This window comes from Aquarana catesbeiana, linkage group LG01, assembly GCF_042186555.1.
Source record: "Aquarana catesbeiana isolate 2022-GZ linkage group LG01, ASM4218655v1, whole genome shotgun sequence".
Lineage (NCBI taxonomy): Eukaryota > Metazoa > Chordata > Amphibia > Anura > Ranidae > Aquarana > Aquarana catesbeiana.
The window spans coordinates 361,900,229-361,916,756 of NC_133324.1; the positions used below are offsets into that span (position 1 = coordinate 361,900,229).

The window sequence follows — 16,528 nt, forward strand, 5'->3', positions numbered from 1 at the left end:
TTGTGCAATCAGAACATTGGCAGAATTTTGGCACAGTTATTGATGACAATGGTATGCAAATGTCATCTGAAATATTATCATAATTTCATAACAAAATCAGAGAATCTTGTTTTAATTTTGTTTTATATATTAAGAGATACAGTCCCATACCCGTATAATTTGGTTTCTATATCCCTAGAGGGTATGGATACCACCCCAAGTTAAGAACTCTTGATATAGAGCTTGCTGCATAACTTTTTCTTACATATCTGAGGAAGGCCATTGTTTTATAGAAATACATTTCTTTTATTGTTTCTCTAACTCCATGATTTATAGGTATTATTAATATTCACATGTAGGCTTGTGAATGTTCTTGTATAACACCATTATTATGTGAGAGCTCAGTATTTTATTCATTTGAAATACATAATCACTGGAATTCACTTTTTTTGACAGGAATACCTTAGAAATAACCATTACAGAATATTTCATATTTAGCAAAGAACAGAACTTCTAATCAGACTAATGCAGTAAGCAATGAAGCAATTTAAAAAGAAATTTCAAAATCTATATCTATTAATAATTTTTAATAGTCATTTTTATGCTGGTAATTAATTGTCTGTGATTGATCTGATGTTAATCATGACTAAAATGAGGACCAATTTGCTCTGTGTGGATCATTGCTAACTATGTGTTATATTGGGTATTAAATTATGAACCATAATATTGCCAAGAATGACATTTACAGCTGCAATTTTGAAATATGATATCACTTGTATTCTTGTTAATGAGCCTTACTGAGTACTTTTATATGTTAAATTCCAATATTATTTTTAAATTATCCTAATACAATGTATTTCTTTTTCTAGTGTTGCTGACCTCAGCATAGATATCAGTAATTTTTTTAATCTTTTTTATATATTTTCAGATGTTTTCCTAACTACTGCGAGCATGGAGGAAAATGTTCACAAACATGGAGTGATTTTTACTGCAACTGCTCTGACACTGGATACATGGGAGGGACTTGTCATTATCGTGAGTATAGGTGTTTTAAGAGATTGGAGCTATGGTAGATATACAATCTCTTAGATTGTAAGCTCTAAGGAGCAGGGCCCTCTGATTCCTACCGTATTAAAGTGTTTTGTATTTGTACTGTCTACCCTGAAGTTGTAAAGCGCTACGTAAACTGTTGACGCTATATAAATCCTGTATAATAATAATAATATGGAGTTTATAGAACCTTCAGGGCTGTTTCAGAAAAAGTGTTAGAAAACTGGGGAGATAGTATGAGAAGCATAATAGTTTCCTATTGTCCAATAATGGTGGATTGGGTTTAGAACCAGGGGAGTGGAGGGAGTACAGAGCAAAGGGTCTGCACTGCAGACACAAGGTATATGAGGTGGTCAGTACACATTGCTGCAGCTATACCAACTTACAAAACCAACTTATTATCTTCAAGTAGACAAAGACCCAGTTTGTTTTTATATTATTGAACATATAAATTTACTTTTTTTTCTTAGTCACAACATGCATGATCCTGCATATTCTGATAAAAAAATAACAATAAAATAAATACCCCAAACAGATGTAAAAATATTTTTTAGTGACATGGATCATGATCAGTGAACGTATTGTGGCTATCCACCGGGACAAGCTAGCCCACTTTGAGAAAACATTGACTCCATGGATAAAATACCTGTCAGAATCCATCTGATCTGGAGGGAGAGACACTAGCACCCTGTATAGCAGGGCCATAGCCTGGCACATAGACACTACCACTTTCTTCCTGCCTTTTCCCATCTCCTTCTCTACGTCTTTTTCTCTTATCTTACCTAATTCTTCCCCCCCTCCCCCTCTGTTTTTTTTTCTTCTCCCACACATTTTTCCTTCTCCATTCTTTCTACAAGATGGATTAACCTTTAACCCATTGTTGGTCTGGAGCGACTTGGTCAATAAATATAAAGTGTAAGGGCTCGCATGAGTCCAAGTAAGGGAACAGGCAGCAGTTAATATGTTCAAAGTTAAGCACAGAATGCATTGTGCATAATATTACTTCACACTTACTTTATTTCATTATACGCAATAGCTCCCCCTGTTGGGGATGATGCAAATGATACTCAGTTTCACGGTGTACTGTTTGGATTTTACATCTATAGTAACCTGATTACCCGACCAATGAGTGGGAAGCCACTCATGGGCCAGGAAGATATTGGACTGTTTGACTTTGTCATTCTTTTTCTTGAATGCAACCAGTTCCTTAATATGTTGGACCAAAGTGGGCTTTCCATAACGTATTACACTTGTGTTAATGTTGAAAAAATTACCAAAAAAAAGATTGAAACAAAAAATCCAGCTCCCGATGGACTGGAGCTCCTTTTCATGGGATTTTGACATCCCAGCTCTGCAGAAAGGTGACGGTGACGTCCCCCGTGCCTCCTATATGTGTATTTATTCACTGTTCATGTAGAGATATGTGTTTAGTCATATTTATACTTATTCTGCATTGTGCCACTTTGAATAATATGCTCAGTTTGTTGAAGATGACAGCTGGTTGGACATTTCACCAGAAAAGTTGGAGCAGATCTTGCAGGATGCTGCAGGTTCAAAGGAAACTGTGCTCCCACCAACCTCTGACAGGGCCCACAATTACAACTTGGCTGAAGTCATCACATGAAGGAGCAGAAGTGCCCTGGTTTCCTTCTGAAGCACCAATCACATTTGATGTTGACTCATTTACAAGCGCTTTGGAAAAAATACTTAGTCCAAGTCCAGAATAGCTAGATTCTGATGTTCTAGAGTCTGAGGAGGATTTTGACATGCTAGATAGTGATGAGGACAGGGATGGCAATGAGGATTCACCCCTTGGTGCAGACACTCTAAAAAGCTTGCATTCCTATATGGATGTATTGGACAGAGAACTGGCACACACCAACATTGGCAAAAGTTTTGCCAAGAAGAAAAATGAGCATTCAGCATCACATCCTAAGCCCCAGGAGGGCGATGATGGTAGCTCTGAAGAAGAGGTATGCCCAGAAGAGTCGGGTTTGGCTCCTGTAGACATGGACTTGAATCTAGGGATCAATATCCATGAATCTTACAGTACCCAGTCTGGCCTGGCTGGGCCCGCTTCCAATTTATTACAGAGTATGGGATTACACCTGCCTGACAACATTGACCAGGAGACATTTGATAATGCTTCTACGCACTGAGCACATAGGTACCTATTTATTCAGACTTCTTCACATATACTGTGTCACTCAAAAGCCATCTGTGGCAAATGATGCTTCTACCACATATAAAGAATAAATACCATGGACGATTTCATATACTGTCAATCAGTTAAATTTATTTTGGAGGCAGAAGGAAGTAGTCGTCGTTAAATTTTGATTCACATGCACTGCTTTGAGAATAAAAATGGCAAAAATTGCCTAAATGTTAAGAAAAAAAATGCTTCCAAATGCTTAAAACACTCCTTAAATTTACACAGTTTAGCCACAAAGTACAACCATATGGCTGACTGGGCAGTGAAAGAGCAGATACAGATCAAGGTCATTGCTCTACTTGCTCTGCTTTCTTCTCCTCATATCATCATGTCTTTATTAAGATAAATGCATGCAGTATACTGTACCTGACTGGCTCCCAGTCCTGCCTGTCGCTCTGCCTGTCAAGGTGCTGCTGCATACATTTCAAGAGGCTAATATCAAGTCAAATTCAGATGTTTACTTTAGATGGGTTTAACTCTTTATTTTAGAATGCTTTGCTGCATTCGTTGTATATCTTTTGCATCTGCCTAGATTTCAGCTTTAATAAGCTCTCACATTAGTTCAAGTGATGGTGTTAGATAGCTGTTATAAAGCAGCTTTACAGCAGTTTGGTTAGGGCTTGTGAAGTTGCAAATGCAGCCTGGTTTTTGGTGCATTCAGCTTGCAATTAAAATCCGCTTCAGATGCTTCTGAGTTTCTATAGCCGTTCTCCAACCTCCTGCCATGCTGCTTTTGCAATTCTGTTGATTTGCATTGGAATAAAAGTAGTTTTGATGCAGCTCTTAATGTGTCCTAGAGCGTGGCTCACAAATGATTTAATGTTCCTATTCTCCTAGCTGTACCATCATACAGAATGTTACTGGTCATGTTTAGAAAGCCAGCATCTCCTATGGACATGTATTGGCACCCACTTATCCACCTCCAGCTTATGAATGACTGATATAGAAGCACTTAATCCAGTCTGGCTAGAAATCAATCACAGTTTTAGGTAGGACCAAGGGAATCATACCATGCAGCTAGCTAGATAACTGTTGTAACTGCCAGACAAGATAGCATAATATCATATTACCAAAGCACGTGACAAAATATGTGGTGAGTGCACAAATTAGGGCTGGAAAATCTCATCAAATTTAAAAAAATAAATCTGTTTGAATAGTTCCTTTAGAGGGTTTAACCTGTGATAAACTGAGCATCCCTAGGAAATGCAATATTATATTATATTAAAAAACTGTTTGGGTGGTCTTTGACAACTATTTGACAACAGAACCTGGTCTGTGCTGACATCATGACCCCTGGAACCTGATTTATATGGGTTACACAGATATCAGACATTATAGAGGACATCCTTTAGGGCTTTTACATGATTCCTGGTTCTCTCTACCCTTGTATGAAGACAACACAATGGGGTTGATTTGTTGGGGGCAGGTCCACTCTCCACTACAGGTGCACTTGGGGGTGCACTTGGGGATGCAGTTGCTGTAGATCTCAGGGGAAGATCTGAAATGAGGAGAAAGCTCTGCTAATTTTATCATCCAATCATGTGCGAGCTAAAATGCTGTTTTTTATATTCCTTGCATGTCCCCCTCAGGTCTACAGTGACTGCGCTTCCAGGTGCACTTTTGGGTGCACTTGCGGTGCACTTGTAGTACGGGGTGGATTTGCCTTTAGTGAATAACCCCCAATGTCATGCTTTATACGTGAACACTTTTTGGTTTGCTTGTTTTTTATTTCAATGTCAAAAGTAATGCAACTTGCTTGTTTTGCAATATTTTATAGCAAACTAAACAAAATCTATAACTTAAACGAAAAAAAAAACAAAAAAAAAGTATTTTTAAGATTTTTTTCCTCATTTTCTTTTATATTTGTTTTTGGTGCATTTTGTTGTTAGACAATAGGAACAAACAGGGTCAAAATAACAACCTTTGCACTTTTAACATACTTTGTTTCAATTAATCGTTTAAGCACAAAAAACAAGGTAACTTCCCAAAAACCTTTTCTGTCATTTTTTTCACATCTCTACATTTGAAAGATTTTAGCAAAGCAAAATTTCCCAGAAAAGCTCCAGCCTAGTCTCTACTGAAATCAACACCATTGGATACTGTCAATTTTCTGACCAATCAGTTATTTTGATGACTTGGATAAAAAGACATGAACTTGCTGATTTTTCGGTATCACAAAGGGAGGGGGATGTGGTACAAAAGGTAATAGCTGTAGGGAATGATCTGATGGAGGAAGATAAAGAGGGGCGAAGGAGATGTTGTTGTATGTGAGCCTGAAAATGCACTGAGATAGGTAGGAGGAAAACCAGAAAAGAGCAGAGTCACGGAAGCCAAGGGAGTGGAGTTTATTGAGGAGGAGTGGGTTGTCAACTGTGTCAAAGGCCACAAAAAGGTGAGTTTTAATAGGGAAATTTCAGTGGAATGTTGTGGGCTGAAGCCGGACTGTAGGGGATCGAGAAGGTTGTTGTCAGTGAGGTAGCAACTCATATGGTTGTGGGCAAGGCATTCAAGAAGCTTGGAGGCTAATGGGAGCAGGGAAATGGGTCTTAAGGTATTCAAACAGGTGGGGTTAAGTGAGTGTTTTTTAAGCATGGGGTAACCAGTGATTGTTTCAGTGGGGAGGGGAATGTGCCAGAAGAGAGGGAAAGGTTGAAGATGTGGGTTAAAGAGTTTAGGATAGAGCATTAAGGTGGTCACAGTAATTGTGAGGGAATGGGTGGTGAGGTGGGCTGTGGAAAGGAGGCGCAGCCCACCCGGCATGGAAAGGGTGACGTCAAAATGCAGTGCTTGCGCACCCATGCCCCACAAAAGAACAGGGGGAGGGAACCACCGCAGTGTGCATCACAGCTTCCGGATCAGAGGTAAACCAAGACAGGGAGAACAAGAACAAGGAGGTGGGACTTTAAATGAAGTATGCAGAGGGTAAAGTGCTGTGGCATTATAATTAACATATCTATAATATATGTAAAGGAGAAGGACATTTGTCTCATAATTCATATTTGATAGAAAATTGATATACCACACATATAATTGAATACCTGCATGGAGTAAGGTATTAAATTAAAAACTTTATTTCGTATAACAATACATAATGCATAAAAAATACAAAAAAGGATGGCACATGATACATATAGAAAAGCCCAAAATTGGATAGCACATGATTAAAATATAGTCAAATACATAATGCATGAACATAATCCACAATGACATGGTAGGATGAAGTATGCGGTTTGAAATCATGCAATACCCGGAGGGGAAAAGATTGAGAGGAAACAAAAAGATGTGCAGTCTATGTGATGGAGAGAAAATCAGAAATAGTTACCTGGTGACATCATACAGAGACAAGCTCTGAAACATGAAGTGCATGTGTGAAGAGAATAAGTAGCACCCGACACTCCCTGGGCTCCTCCCATATATAATTCTGGATAGGAAACCAGCACCCATTGTTGCCTGAAAAAGTAAAGGGTGTGGTGAGTTCAAAGAGGAAGAAAACACACCACAAAGGGGGAAAAAATAGAAAGGTGAAAAATCGCATGAGAATCATGCAATTTCACAAAAAGGAAAAGGGTGAGGAAAAGCAGGGAAGTGTGTGAAAGGTTAAAGAGAACCCACATAAGTGGACTGACAGGTCAAGAAAGTAAAAAGTGGGATGGTGAGAAGCAAAAGGAAAGATGAGGGGGAAAGGTAGCCTACCAACCAAAAAAGGGAGGTAGGTTGTACTGTATATGGTGTCTGGAGGAAGAAGCAGAAGCCAAATGCTGGAACCATCCAAAGATAGCGCCTAAGGGCACTGCTGCAAAAGACCCATCAACATCACACATATGCGTGGAAAGGGAAGGGGAGGTGCCATCACCAATGCGGAAGAGCCGCCTGGTGGTTTGGAGCCAAACTGAGCCCCATAGCGCTCATAGGTAGAATAGTCACTGGCAAATGCAGCGCCAAAGAAACTGGCGTGAAAAGTGTGACGTCAACATGCAGTGCGTGCGCACCCACCCCTGCAAAAGAACAGGGGGAGGGAATGCCCGCAGTGCATGTCGCAGCTCCCGGATCAGAGGAAAACCAAGACAGGGATGACATAAACCACATCAAGACTGCCGCCAAAGCACACACAACCCTGAGGGATCATATGGGGAAAGGGGGATATATATGATAATTAATTACCATGGGAAAAAGAAGAAAATAAAAATAAAAAAAAATAAAAAAATACAGCATGAAATAGTTACAAAGCAGGAACATGATGGTTACATTAGGCAGCCGGAAACGCATACTTCCATCCCTAGTTGAGTTTCCAAAAGAGGGTGGGGTCTGTGAGACTTTATATGAGGAGATGACATTGTCATCAGCCTCCTTCCCTATTATTTTATACAAAAAAAACAAGGAGGCGGGACTTTAAATGAAGTACGTGGAGGGTATGTTGTGGCATTATAATTAACATATCTATAATATATGTAAAGGAATAGGACACTTGTCTCATAATTCATTTTCGATAGAAAATTGATATACCACACATATAATTGAATACCTGCATGGAGAAAGATATTAAATTAAAAACTTTATTTCGTACAATACATAAATAATGCAAAAAATGGATGGCACATGATACATATAGAAAAGCCCAAAATTGAATAGAACATGATTAAAATATAGTCAAATATATAATTCATGAACATAATCCACAATGACGTGGTAGGATGAAGTATGCAATTTGAACATGACATCTGTTAGCTCAATGCATTTCGTGACTCGATGTTACTCATGTACACATGCAAGATATCTCTGTAATGATATATTGTGCATTTCTAGTTGGTCTATTATAATCACAGATGTGAAAAATATAAAAAGAAATGGGGGTAAAACACTCTATATATATGTTTTACCCCCCATTTATTTTTATATTTTTCACATCTGTGATTATAATAGACCAACTAGAAATGCACAATATATTATTACAGAGATATCTTGCATGTGTACACACTTGCTCCTGATGAGTGACATCAAGTCACGAAACGCGTTGAGCTAACAGATGTCGTGTTCAAATCGCATACTTCATCCTACCACATCATTGTGGATTCTGTTCACGCATTATGTATTTGACTATATTTTAATCATGTGCTTGCCAATTTTGGGCTTTTCTATATGTATCATGTACCATCCATTTTTTGGATTATTTATGTATTATGTATTGTTGTACAAAATAAAGTTTTTAATTAAGTATAACATGTCTCTTATTTTAATTTAAACAAAATAGACTTTACAACCACTTTAGGTAATTGTTTAGCTATGGCACTTACGTCTCTTGTAGGCTTTTTGGTATTGTAGTTACAGGACAGTCTGAACTTTAGCATGCAGTTGAAAACATGTTATTTCTGGTCTGCAATGTACATTTGGCTCTGATGGTATACTAGCCATTTGCAGTACTCTGCTGGGCACTCCTTAAGAGCATATCATTTTAGGTAATATATATATTCTTTATGCAGTGCTGAGTTTTTACTAGTGTTCAGCTCTGCAGGACTTTGAGTCAGCTCAATCAGTAGGCAAGCAGCTTGGGAAAAAAGCTCTTCAATATTTCATAGTGTTTATCCTTCTGGCGGGTGAAACATTACCCAAAAGGTTCTATATTATTACTTTGTAAGTAGATTCAGTTTGATTGCTGGTATTTCAGGTGTTTAAGATATTCTTTAGACTTGTATTAATCAGATAATAGCTAAGCTGCATGTAGCCTTAATGAAGAACATTAGTACATGTTATTTACATGTACATCTAAACTAGCTACATAACACAACATTTCAGAAAAACAACCACTCTTTCTGCCAGGAAAAAAAGCACTACAATTTATAGATTTTTCATACTGCTAACAGTAATTTACTTGTGGAAGACTACAAAAAATGAACCGTGTGACCATTCCACCTTTATGTCATAGCAGTCAAAGGTGGAGGCCTAAGCAAACTCGGCATACCTTCCACTGACTTCCAGCTTTTGTAAAGAAAATCTATAGTCTTTTTGATGTCTTATTTTAAATATGTATTTGATCAGCTTAATGTTTAAAAGCTGAACTCCAACTAAACAGCCATGCATATAATGCTAGACAGCAAAGCTGAGTTTGAGCAGATTGGGAAAAGGTTCTTTTTCCCCTTTGGAAAGGGATTATACTTCCTTTATCAGTGATCAGGTGACTGAAACCGGGAGTGAGAAGAAATCTCTCTCGTATAACACAGCAGTAAAAGAAAAACATTTAGTAGTGTTAGGAAGGGTGTCAGTTGAGAAAGTCTCCAAGAAAGAAAAGACCATCTAAAGGTGCTGGGACTTTGATATGAGTTCATACAAAGTAGTGAGAGGAAAAACATTCTGAGAGCTCACTGGCTTAGGTTAGGCTGCTCATAACAGAAAGGGCTACCCTCCATGTGACATTTGATATTAATTCCCAGATTAACTTATTAAACACTTAGCTTCTAATACTCCTTTTTCCATGCAAATGTATGTGTGTATATACTGTGTATATATATATATATATATATATATATATATATATATATATATATATATAGATAGATAGATAGATAGATAGATAGATAGATAGATAGATAGATAGATACACACATATATATATATATCTATAGATAGATACACACATATATATATATATATATCTATGGATAGATACACACATATATATATATATATATATATATATATATATAGATAGATACACACACACACACACACACATGTAGGAAGGCCAGTATGGTGGCCTGAATTTATGGGAGGAGCCCAGGGGGTATTTAAGCAGCCCGCTCACCTGTGGTGCTTGTCGGTTTCCTGTGCGCGATATACGTCACTAGGCCGACTATTCCGATTTCAGCGTTCGCAAATACTTGGCTCCCGCATTTCGTGATCTCCGTGCCCGAGAGTTTTTGAAGTCCGCGTTTATCGATTCGTTCGCACCACGCGTCTGGCTGGGCTGTCGCAGGTAGGGTCCCCTCGGATTTTTGTTTTTTCGTACGTTATGTCATGTCACTAAACCGTGGTATCACAATTACGTATCACTTGCGAAATTCACGAACGTAACCGCATGTGTATTACTCGCACTGTCGTCATGTTACCATTTCGCGTTATCTGAGGAAACCATAGCGACGCAAGCGTCGCTTCATTTCAGACAGGTCTTAATTGTTAAACATGTGTCAGCAGACAGCCATAGCGATTCGTAAATGCATAAATCTTTTCGAACCACGTCAGTTCGATACCAATCATTTCTCATTTCTGAAACATTTCTAAACTAATTTCTAACATTTCAAATCATTTCAATCATTTCTCATTTCAGTCACCCACCGCGCTCCGATTCGAATCCAGTCGCACCTAAAAGATGCACCGATTCGCTCCGGTGTGCCCCAGTAGTCACGGCCTCATTTCAGTACATGCTCCAGAGTCACGTTATTATCAGTCATTCGTACCTCTGTCATGGTTATCATTTCATTACCACGTATCACGTTCCGACATGAATTCAGTCGCATGGGAATGCACCGATTCGTCTCGGCGTGCCCCAGGATTGGCCACATTTCAGTACATGCTCCGGAGTCCGAGTCGTAGTCAGTCGCTACAACAGCACGACCGATTCGCGCCTCCGTCATGGCAAACGATATGTTACACCTGCACTTACCGCGCTCCGCTTCGAATCCAGTCGCATCCTCCATGCACCAATTCGTTACGGCGTGCCCCAGGGCTCGGCCTCATTTCTGAAACATGCTCCAGAGTCCGGATCATAGCTAGTCGCAGATATCGGGCGACTGATCCGCATCTCTGTCATGCCATTACTACCATTTCACTCCCACAGCGCATCACCGTTTCGAAACCAGTCGCATCTGAGATGCATCGATTCGTCACGGAATGCCTCACTTGTTTCGACCGTATCCATACCTATACCAGAGCTCGGTTCGTTGCCAGTCGCAAAATACGGCACAACCAATTCGAGCCTCGGTCAAGGTAAACATTTCTCTCATTTCATTTCATACTGCTCTCCGATTCGAATCCAGATGCATCAATCAGGCACCGATTCGTCCCGGTGTGCACCAATGTTTTTCAGTTGCCTCATTTCAGTACATGCTCCAGAGCCCGGTTCACGGTCGGATCAGTCACGACACGACCGGGCCGGGCCTCTGTCATGGAGTTCACTCATTTCATAATCAAGGCAAACATTTCAAATCATTTCATTGTCACAAAGATTGCATGCACCATGCAAATTGTCGCTTCAAGTTAGTTAGCAATCCCTTCACGAATTATCACCTTTCATTTTCCTCTAGGTCAGTCAAAGTTCAGTAGGTCCACCCTGCACCAGGTTGGACGATATCCCCCCAGGTAAAAAAAAAAATGGGAGAATAAGTCGGGTAAGTATGACTCAGGGGATCAAAGAAAAACTTGAAATTCATGTCACCCCCAATAGGTTACAGTCAACTGGAAAATAAGAGCTCAAGACAGGAGATTCTCACCAGATCAACTATGTCTCAGGCCGGCAGCGAAGACTTCACGGCCCCCCTGTCACCTTCCCCGGTCTCAGAGAGCGGCAGTGTGCAGTCCCTCAGGGGATGGACTATCCCCAAACTGACCGCAGAGCTCAGACGCAGAGGTGTCCCCTTCCCCGCCACAGCGAGGAAAGGCGAGCTCTTCAAACTCCTCTTCCCCCCTCCAGCAGCAGGACCCAGTACCCAGCAGGCATCCCTCCAGTCAATATCATCAGCTATCTCACAATTACACACGATGGTGTCATCCTTGTCTACCTCGGTTACAGACGTCCAAACCAGGGTGGCACTCCTGGAGGCTCGACCGGCCACGGCTGTCCCTGACCCAATCGCAACTCAAACCTTGACACCCCTTCCTGCAGGTACCTCAGGCTGGAGCCCCATTGTCTACCCCTCCCATTTGGTCCCAACCAGTATCAGGAAGGACATTTTGGACGGCAGGGACATCAACCTGGCCTCTCTCCTTATTTCCGTGCACGATCTGGCAGAAAATAAGGCCTACTCCTGGGGTGACATATCGGTGGTCCTTAAAGCCAAAGACCCCAGATTGAACCGCAAGTTATCGGTCCCAGAATTTACCCTGGCCTTTGGCATGCTCAGAGACGTCTTATGCTCAGCCACCCCCAGCAGACGGGAAGAGCTGGACTTGTATCTCCATACGGTGGTAGACTTGGGCTACAAGTATGGAGGATTTGCGTTTTATGATTACCACCGTTCCTTTTCCGCTAAGGCCGCCGCCAGACTCACACAGTTCCAGACTACGACAAATTGGAGTCTCATGGACACAGAGCTCTTCTGCCGCCACTTTGCCGGCTTACGCTCACCTCTGTGTGCGATTTGTCAGTCCTCCACCCACACTGCCACCTGGTGCGCCAATGCGGCGATCAGACGGCCCTTCGAGTTTCCCTCTACCTCGGGTACAATTCAGGGTCAGTCGCCCCCTGAACCAACGCCTCAGGTGGACAAATTCGGACGTCCAGTCCGAACCGTGGGAGGGGCAGCCATCTGTAATAACTACAACTACGGGTCCTGCAACTTCAGCCAGTGCCGCCTACTCCACATCTGCACCTTATGCCAAAGAGCACACCCAAGGAATTTGTGTGAAGTCAAACAACACAAGAGGGCATGACTAAGCCGGATCAACCTCTTATGGTTAGGACTGTACCTCACCTCACATCCCACCCCTTCCCTGGCCACCTACCTTATCCAAGGCTTCACAGCAGGCTTTCACACCGGCCTCATTTCACTACCCCACAGTACTCACGAATGTGCCAATCTTCGTTCAGCAGCCATTGACGAACAAGCCATAGATCAGCTTTTACAAGCAGAGGTAGATTGAGAGTATGTTATAGGCCCTTTCACTTGCCCCCCTTTCAGCACATGGAGAGTCAGCCCTATTGGGCTTGTCAAGGGCAAGTTCACGAATAAATTGCGTTTGGTGTACGACCTGTCTGCGCCTCATTCTTCCCACATCCCCAGTCTCAATTCCCTGATCCCCTCCGAAGAGTTTTCCCTAAAATATTCCTCCGTCGACATGGCAATACAAGCAATCATCAAAGCAGGTACAGGTGCCTGACTCTCCAAAGCCGACATCTCGGATGCCTTCAAGCTCCTGCCCATCCACCCATCCCTTTGGTGCTGGCATGGCATCAAGTGGAAGGAGGCATATTATTTTGCCACAAAACTGACCTTCGGTTCGAAGAGTAGTCCGTGGCTCTTCGACACGTTCGCTCAGTCCCTGGTTTGAATACTGTTACACAAGGGTCAATGCCAAGAAGTCATCCATTACCTGGATGACTTCCTACTAATAGAACCTCCCAGCAAGCCACCAGGAGACCTCGACAAACTCAGAGTGATATTTGGAAACCTCAATGTTCCCATCGCCGAGCACAAAGTCGACGGCCCAGCACACATCATCACCTTTCTCGGGGTCAGCTTGGATACCTGCGTTATGCAAGCCAGTCTCCCCCTCGACAAACTAACACGCATTAGGGCGGTCCTTCACGAATTCACACACACCAAGGGCTGTACCAGAAAGCAGTTGCAATCTCTCCTGGGAATGCTTAATTTCGCCATGCGAATTATTCCACAAGGCCGCACCTTTGTATCACGCCTGCTTAGATTCCTGTCAGAAACTCAAGACCCCGATCAGATCTTAAATCTAGACTCCGCAGCTATAGCGGACCTATCTATGTGGGAGGAATTCTTGTCCGCCTGGAATGGCATATCCCTATTTATACCCATGGTTTCGTCCCTGTCACCCCAGGTAGTGACAGACGCTGCAGCCTCCACAGGTTTCGCGGCAATTTTTGGCCACCATTGATTTTCAGGACCCTGGCCTCAACAGATACTGTTGATACCCGGTTTTACTCAAACATCTGCCCTCTTTGAACTTTATCCCATAGTGGCAGCTGCACAGCTCTGGGGCCACCACTGGACAGGACAAACCGTAGTCTTCACCACCGACAACCAGGCCACAGCAGACATCATCAACAGAGGCAGGTCCAAGTCCCTAGCAGTCATGTCCTTCCTGCGCAGATTGGTACAACTGTCTTTACAGCATCAGTTTAATATACACTGTGCATTTATTCCCGGCAGATACAACTTAGCTGCTGACGCACTGTCACGTTTTAATTATACCTCCTTTTTTGAACAGGTTCCCGAAGCCGAACCAATGTCGGCCCCTATCCCTGTCTGGTCACAACTGACCCTGGACTAGTTCAACATTTACACGGAGCAACGCAACTCATTAATCATTCACTCTCGCACAACACACTCAAAGCCTACCAGACAGCTTGGAAGGCGTTCAATAAGTTTCTCACATCCTGCCGTGAAGGACCAACAGATGTCAAACAGGTACTGGCCTTCACTGCGCACTGTCACACGCAGCTGGCCTTATCCTACAATACCATTCGGCTATATCTAGCCGGCATCCAACATTTCTTGACGCTTGAAGACCCCACGAAATCTTCACTGTTCTCATCACCCGCTATACGAGCCATCCTAAGGGGCATTCAGAAACAACAACCAGTCATCAGCACCAAACGCTTACCCATTACGGGGCCTATCTTTAGGGACATGTCAACTATTTTGGCTACTTCGCCATTCGGTCTGCTTCCCAGCACGGTCTTACAAGCAGCCATATATTTAGCTTACTATGGGTTCTTGCGACCTGGCGAATTCACCTCTAACAAACCCACAGACCAAGTACTATGCAGACGGCACTTGCTTCCATACCAAGACCATTACGTCCTGCACCTCGAGGTCTCTAAAACCCAGCAAACGGGCTCAGGAGTGAACATTCACCTCTACAAAACCAACAACAGCTGGTGTCCAGTCGCGGTACTCAACCGACTCCGGTCACTCCTGCCTGAGCAACCACACACCAGTCCCCTTCTACCATTCCCAGTTAAACCCTTAAGCGCCTCTCAGTTTGTGAAACACATAAGGATACTTCTCCGCAATCTTCACCTTGACCCTAGTCAGTATTCCGGACACTCCTTTCGCATCGGAGCAGCCTCCGCAGCATCCCGCCACGGGGTTCCAGACCACATCATCAAAAGACTAGGCAGATGGAAATCAGCCTGCTTCGCCCGGTATATCCCCAATCCGCAAATAGAGATGGCACAGGCATTCTCCAAATTGGCTCAATAAATAACTGAAAACCAATAAATATTATAACCCTACCTGAATGTTTTTGCCCCCTTATTTTGGCATACCGGCCATTAGACCAAGGCACACTTTCAGGTCCATTTCATATGGTAAGTCCACACTTTTAGGTCTATTTCCAATGGTAAGTCTCATCTTTACTATAAGTGTTATCTATGTCCATATCGGACATAGGGCTCCAACCATAAGTAGGAAGGCCAGTATGGTGGCCTGAATTTATGGGAGGAGCCCGGGGGGTATTTAAGCAGCCCGCTCACCTGTGGTGCTTGTCAGTTTCCTGTGCGCGATACCCACCCTCCCATCCCCATTTCACAACATTTCTCAACTATTCATTTCATTCATTTCTCTTTACAGAAAATAATTTCTTAAACCAGGGTATGCCCCCTTATTTTGGCATACCGGCCATTAGACCAAGGCACACTTTCAGGTCCACTTCATATGGTAAGTCCACACTTTTAGGTCTATTTCCAATGGTAAGTCTCATCTTTACTATAAGTGTTATCTATGTCCATATCGGACATAGGGCTCCAACCATAAATATATATATATATATATATATATATATATATATATATATATACACACACAGTATATACACACATACATTTGCATGGAAAAAGGAGTATTGTAGTGTCTATCTAACTATCTATCTATCTATCTATCTATCTATCTATCTATCTATCTATCTACCTATCTATCTATCTATCTATCTATCTATCTATCTATCTATCTATCTATCTATCTATCTATCTATCTATCTATCTATCTATTAATTGTAATGTGTCGATATACACAGGTGTGTAAACAAGCACCGTGCATTCTTCGTGTAATATTAACATTTGTTTGATGATTTGAATCATTTAAGTGTGAGAAATATTCAAAAAACAAAAACAAAAAAAAGAACGGTAAGGGGGCAAATACCTTTTCACAGCACTGTATCTATCTATCTATCTATCTATCTATCTATCTATCTATCTATCTATCTATCTATCTATCTATCTATCTATCTATCTATCTATCTATCTATCTAGATAGATATCTATACCTATAGATATGGATATCTATATCTATATATATGTGTGTGTGTGTGTGTGTGTGTGTGTGTGTG

General features: G+C 41.7%; 1 protein-coding gene across 3 annotated transcripts in view; it reads left to right on the plus strand.

The window, feature by feature from the left end:
* Positions 1-16,528, plus strand: part of CNTNAP4 (contactin associated protein family member 4) — a 634,720-nt gene that overhangs the window by 485,096 nt on the left and 133,096 nt on the right. For all 3 annotated transcript variants that reach the window (XM_073632963.1, XM_073632962.1, XM_073632964.1), the window contains one exon: positions 908-1,014. In XM_073632963.1, coding sequence (XP_073489064.1) covers positions 908-1,014 — 107 coding nt within the window. The remainder of the gene's footprint in view (positions 1-907; positions 1,015-16,528) is intronic.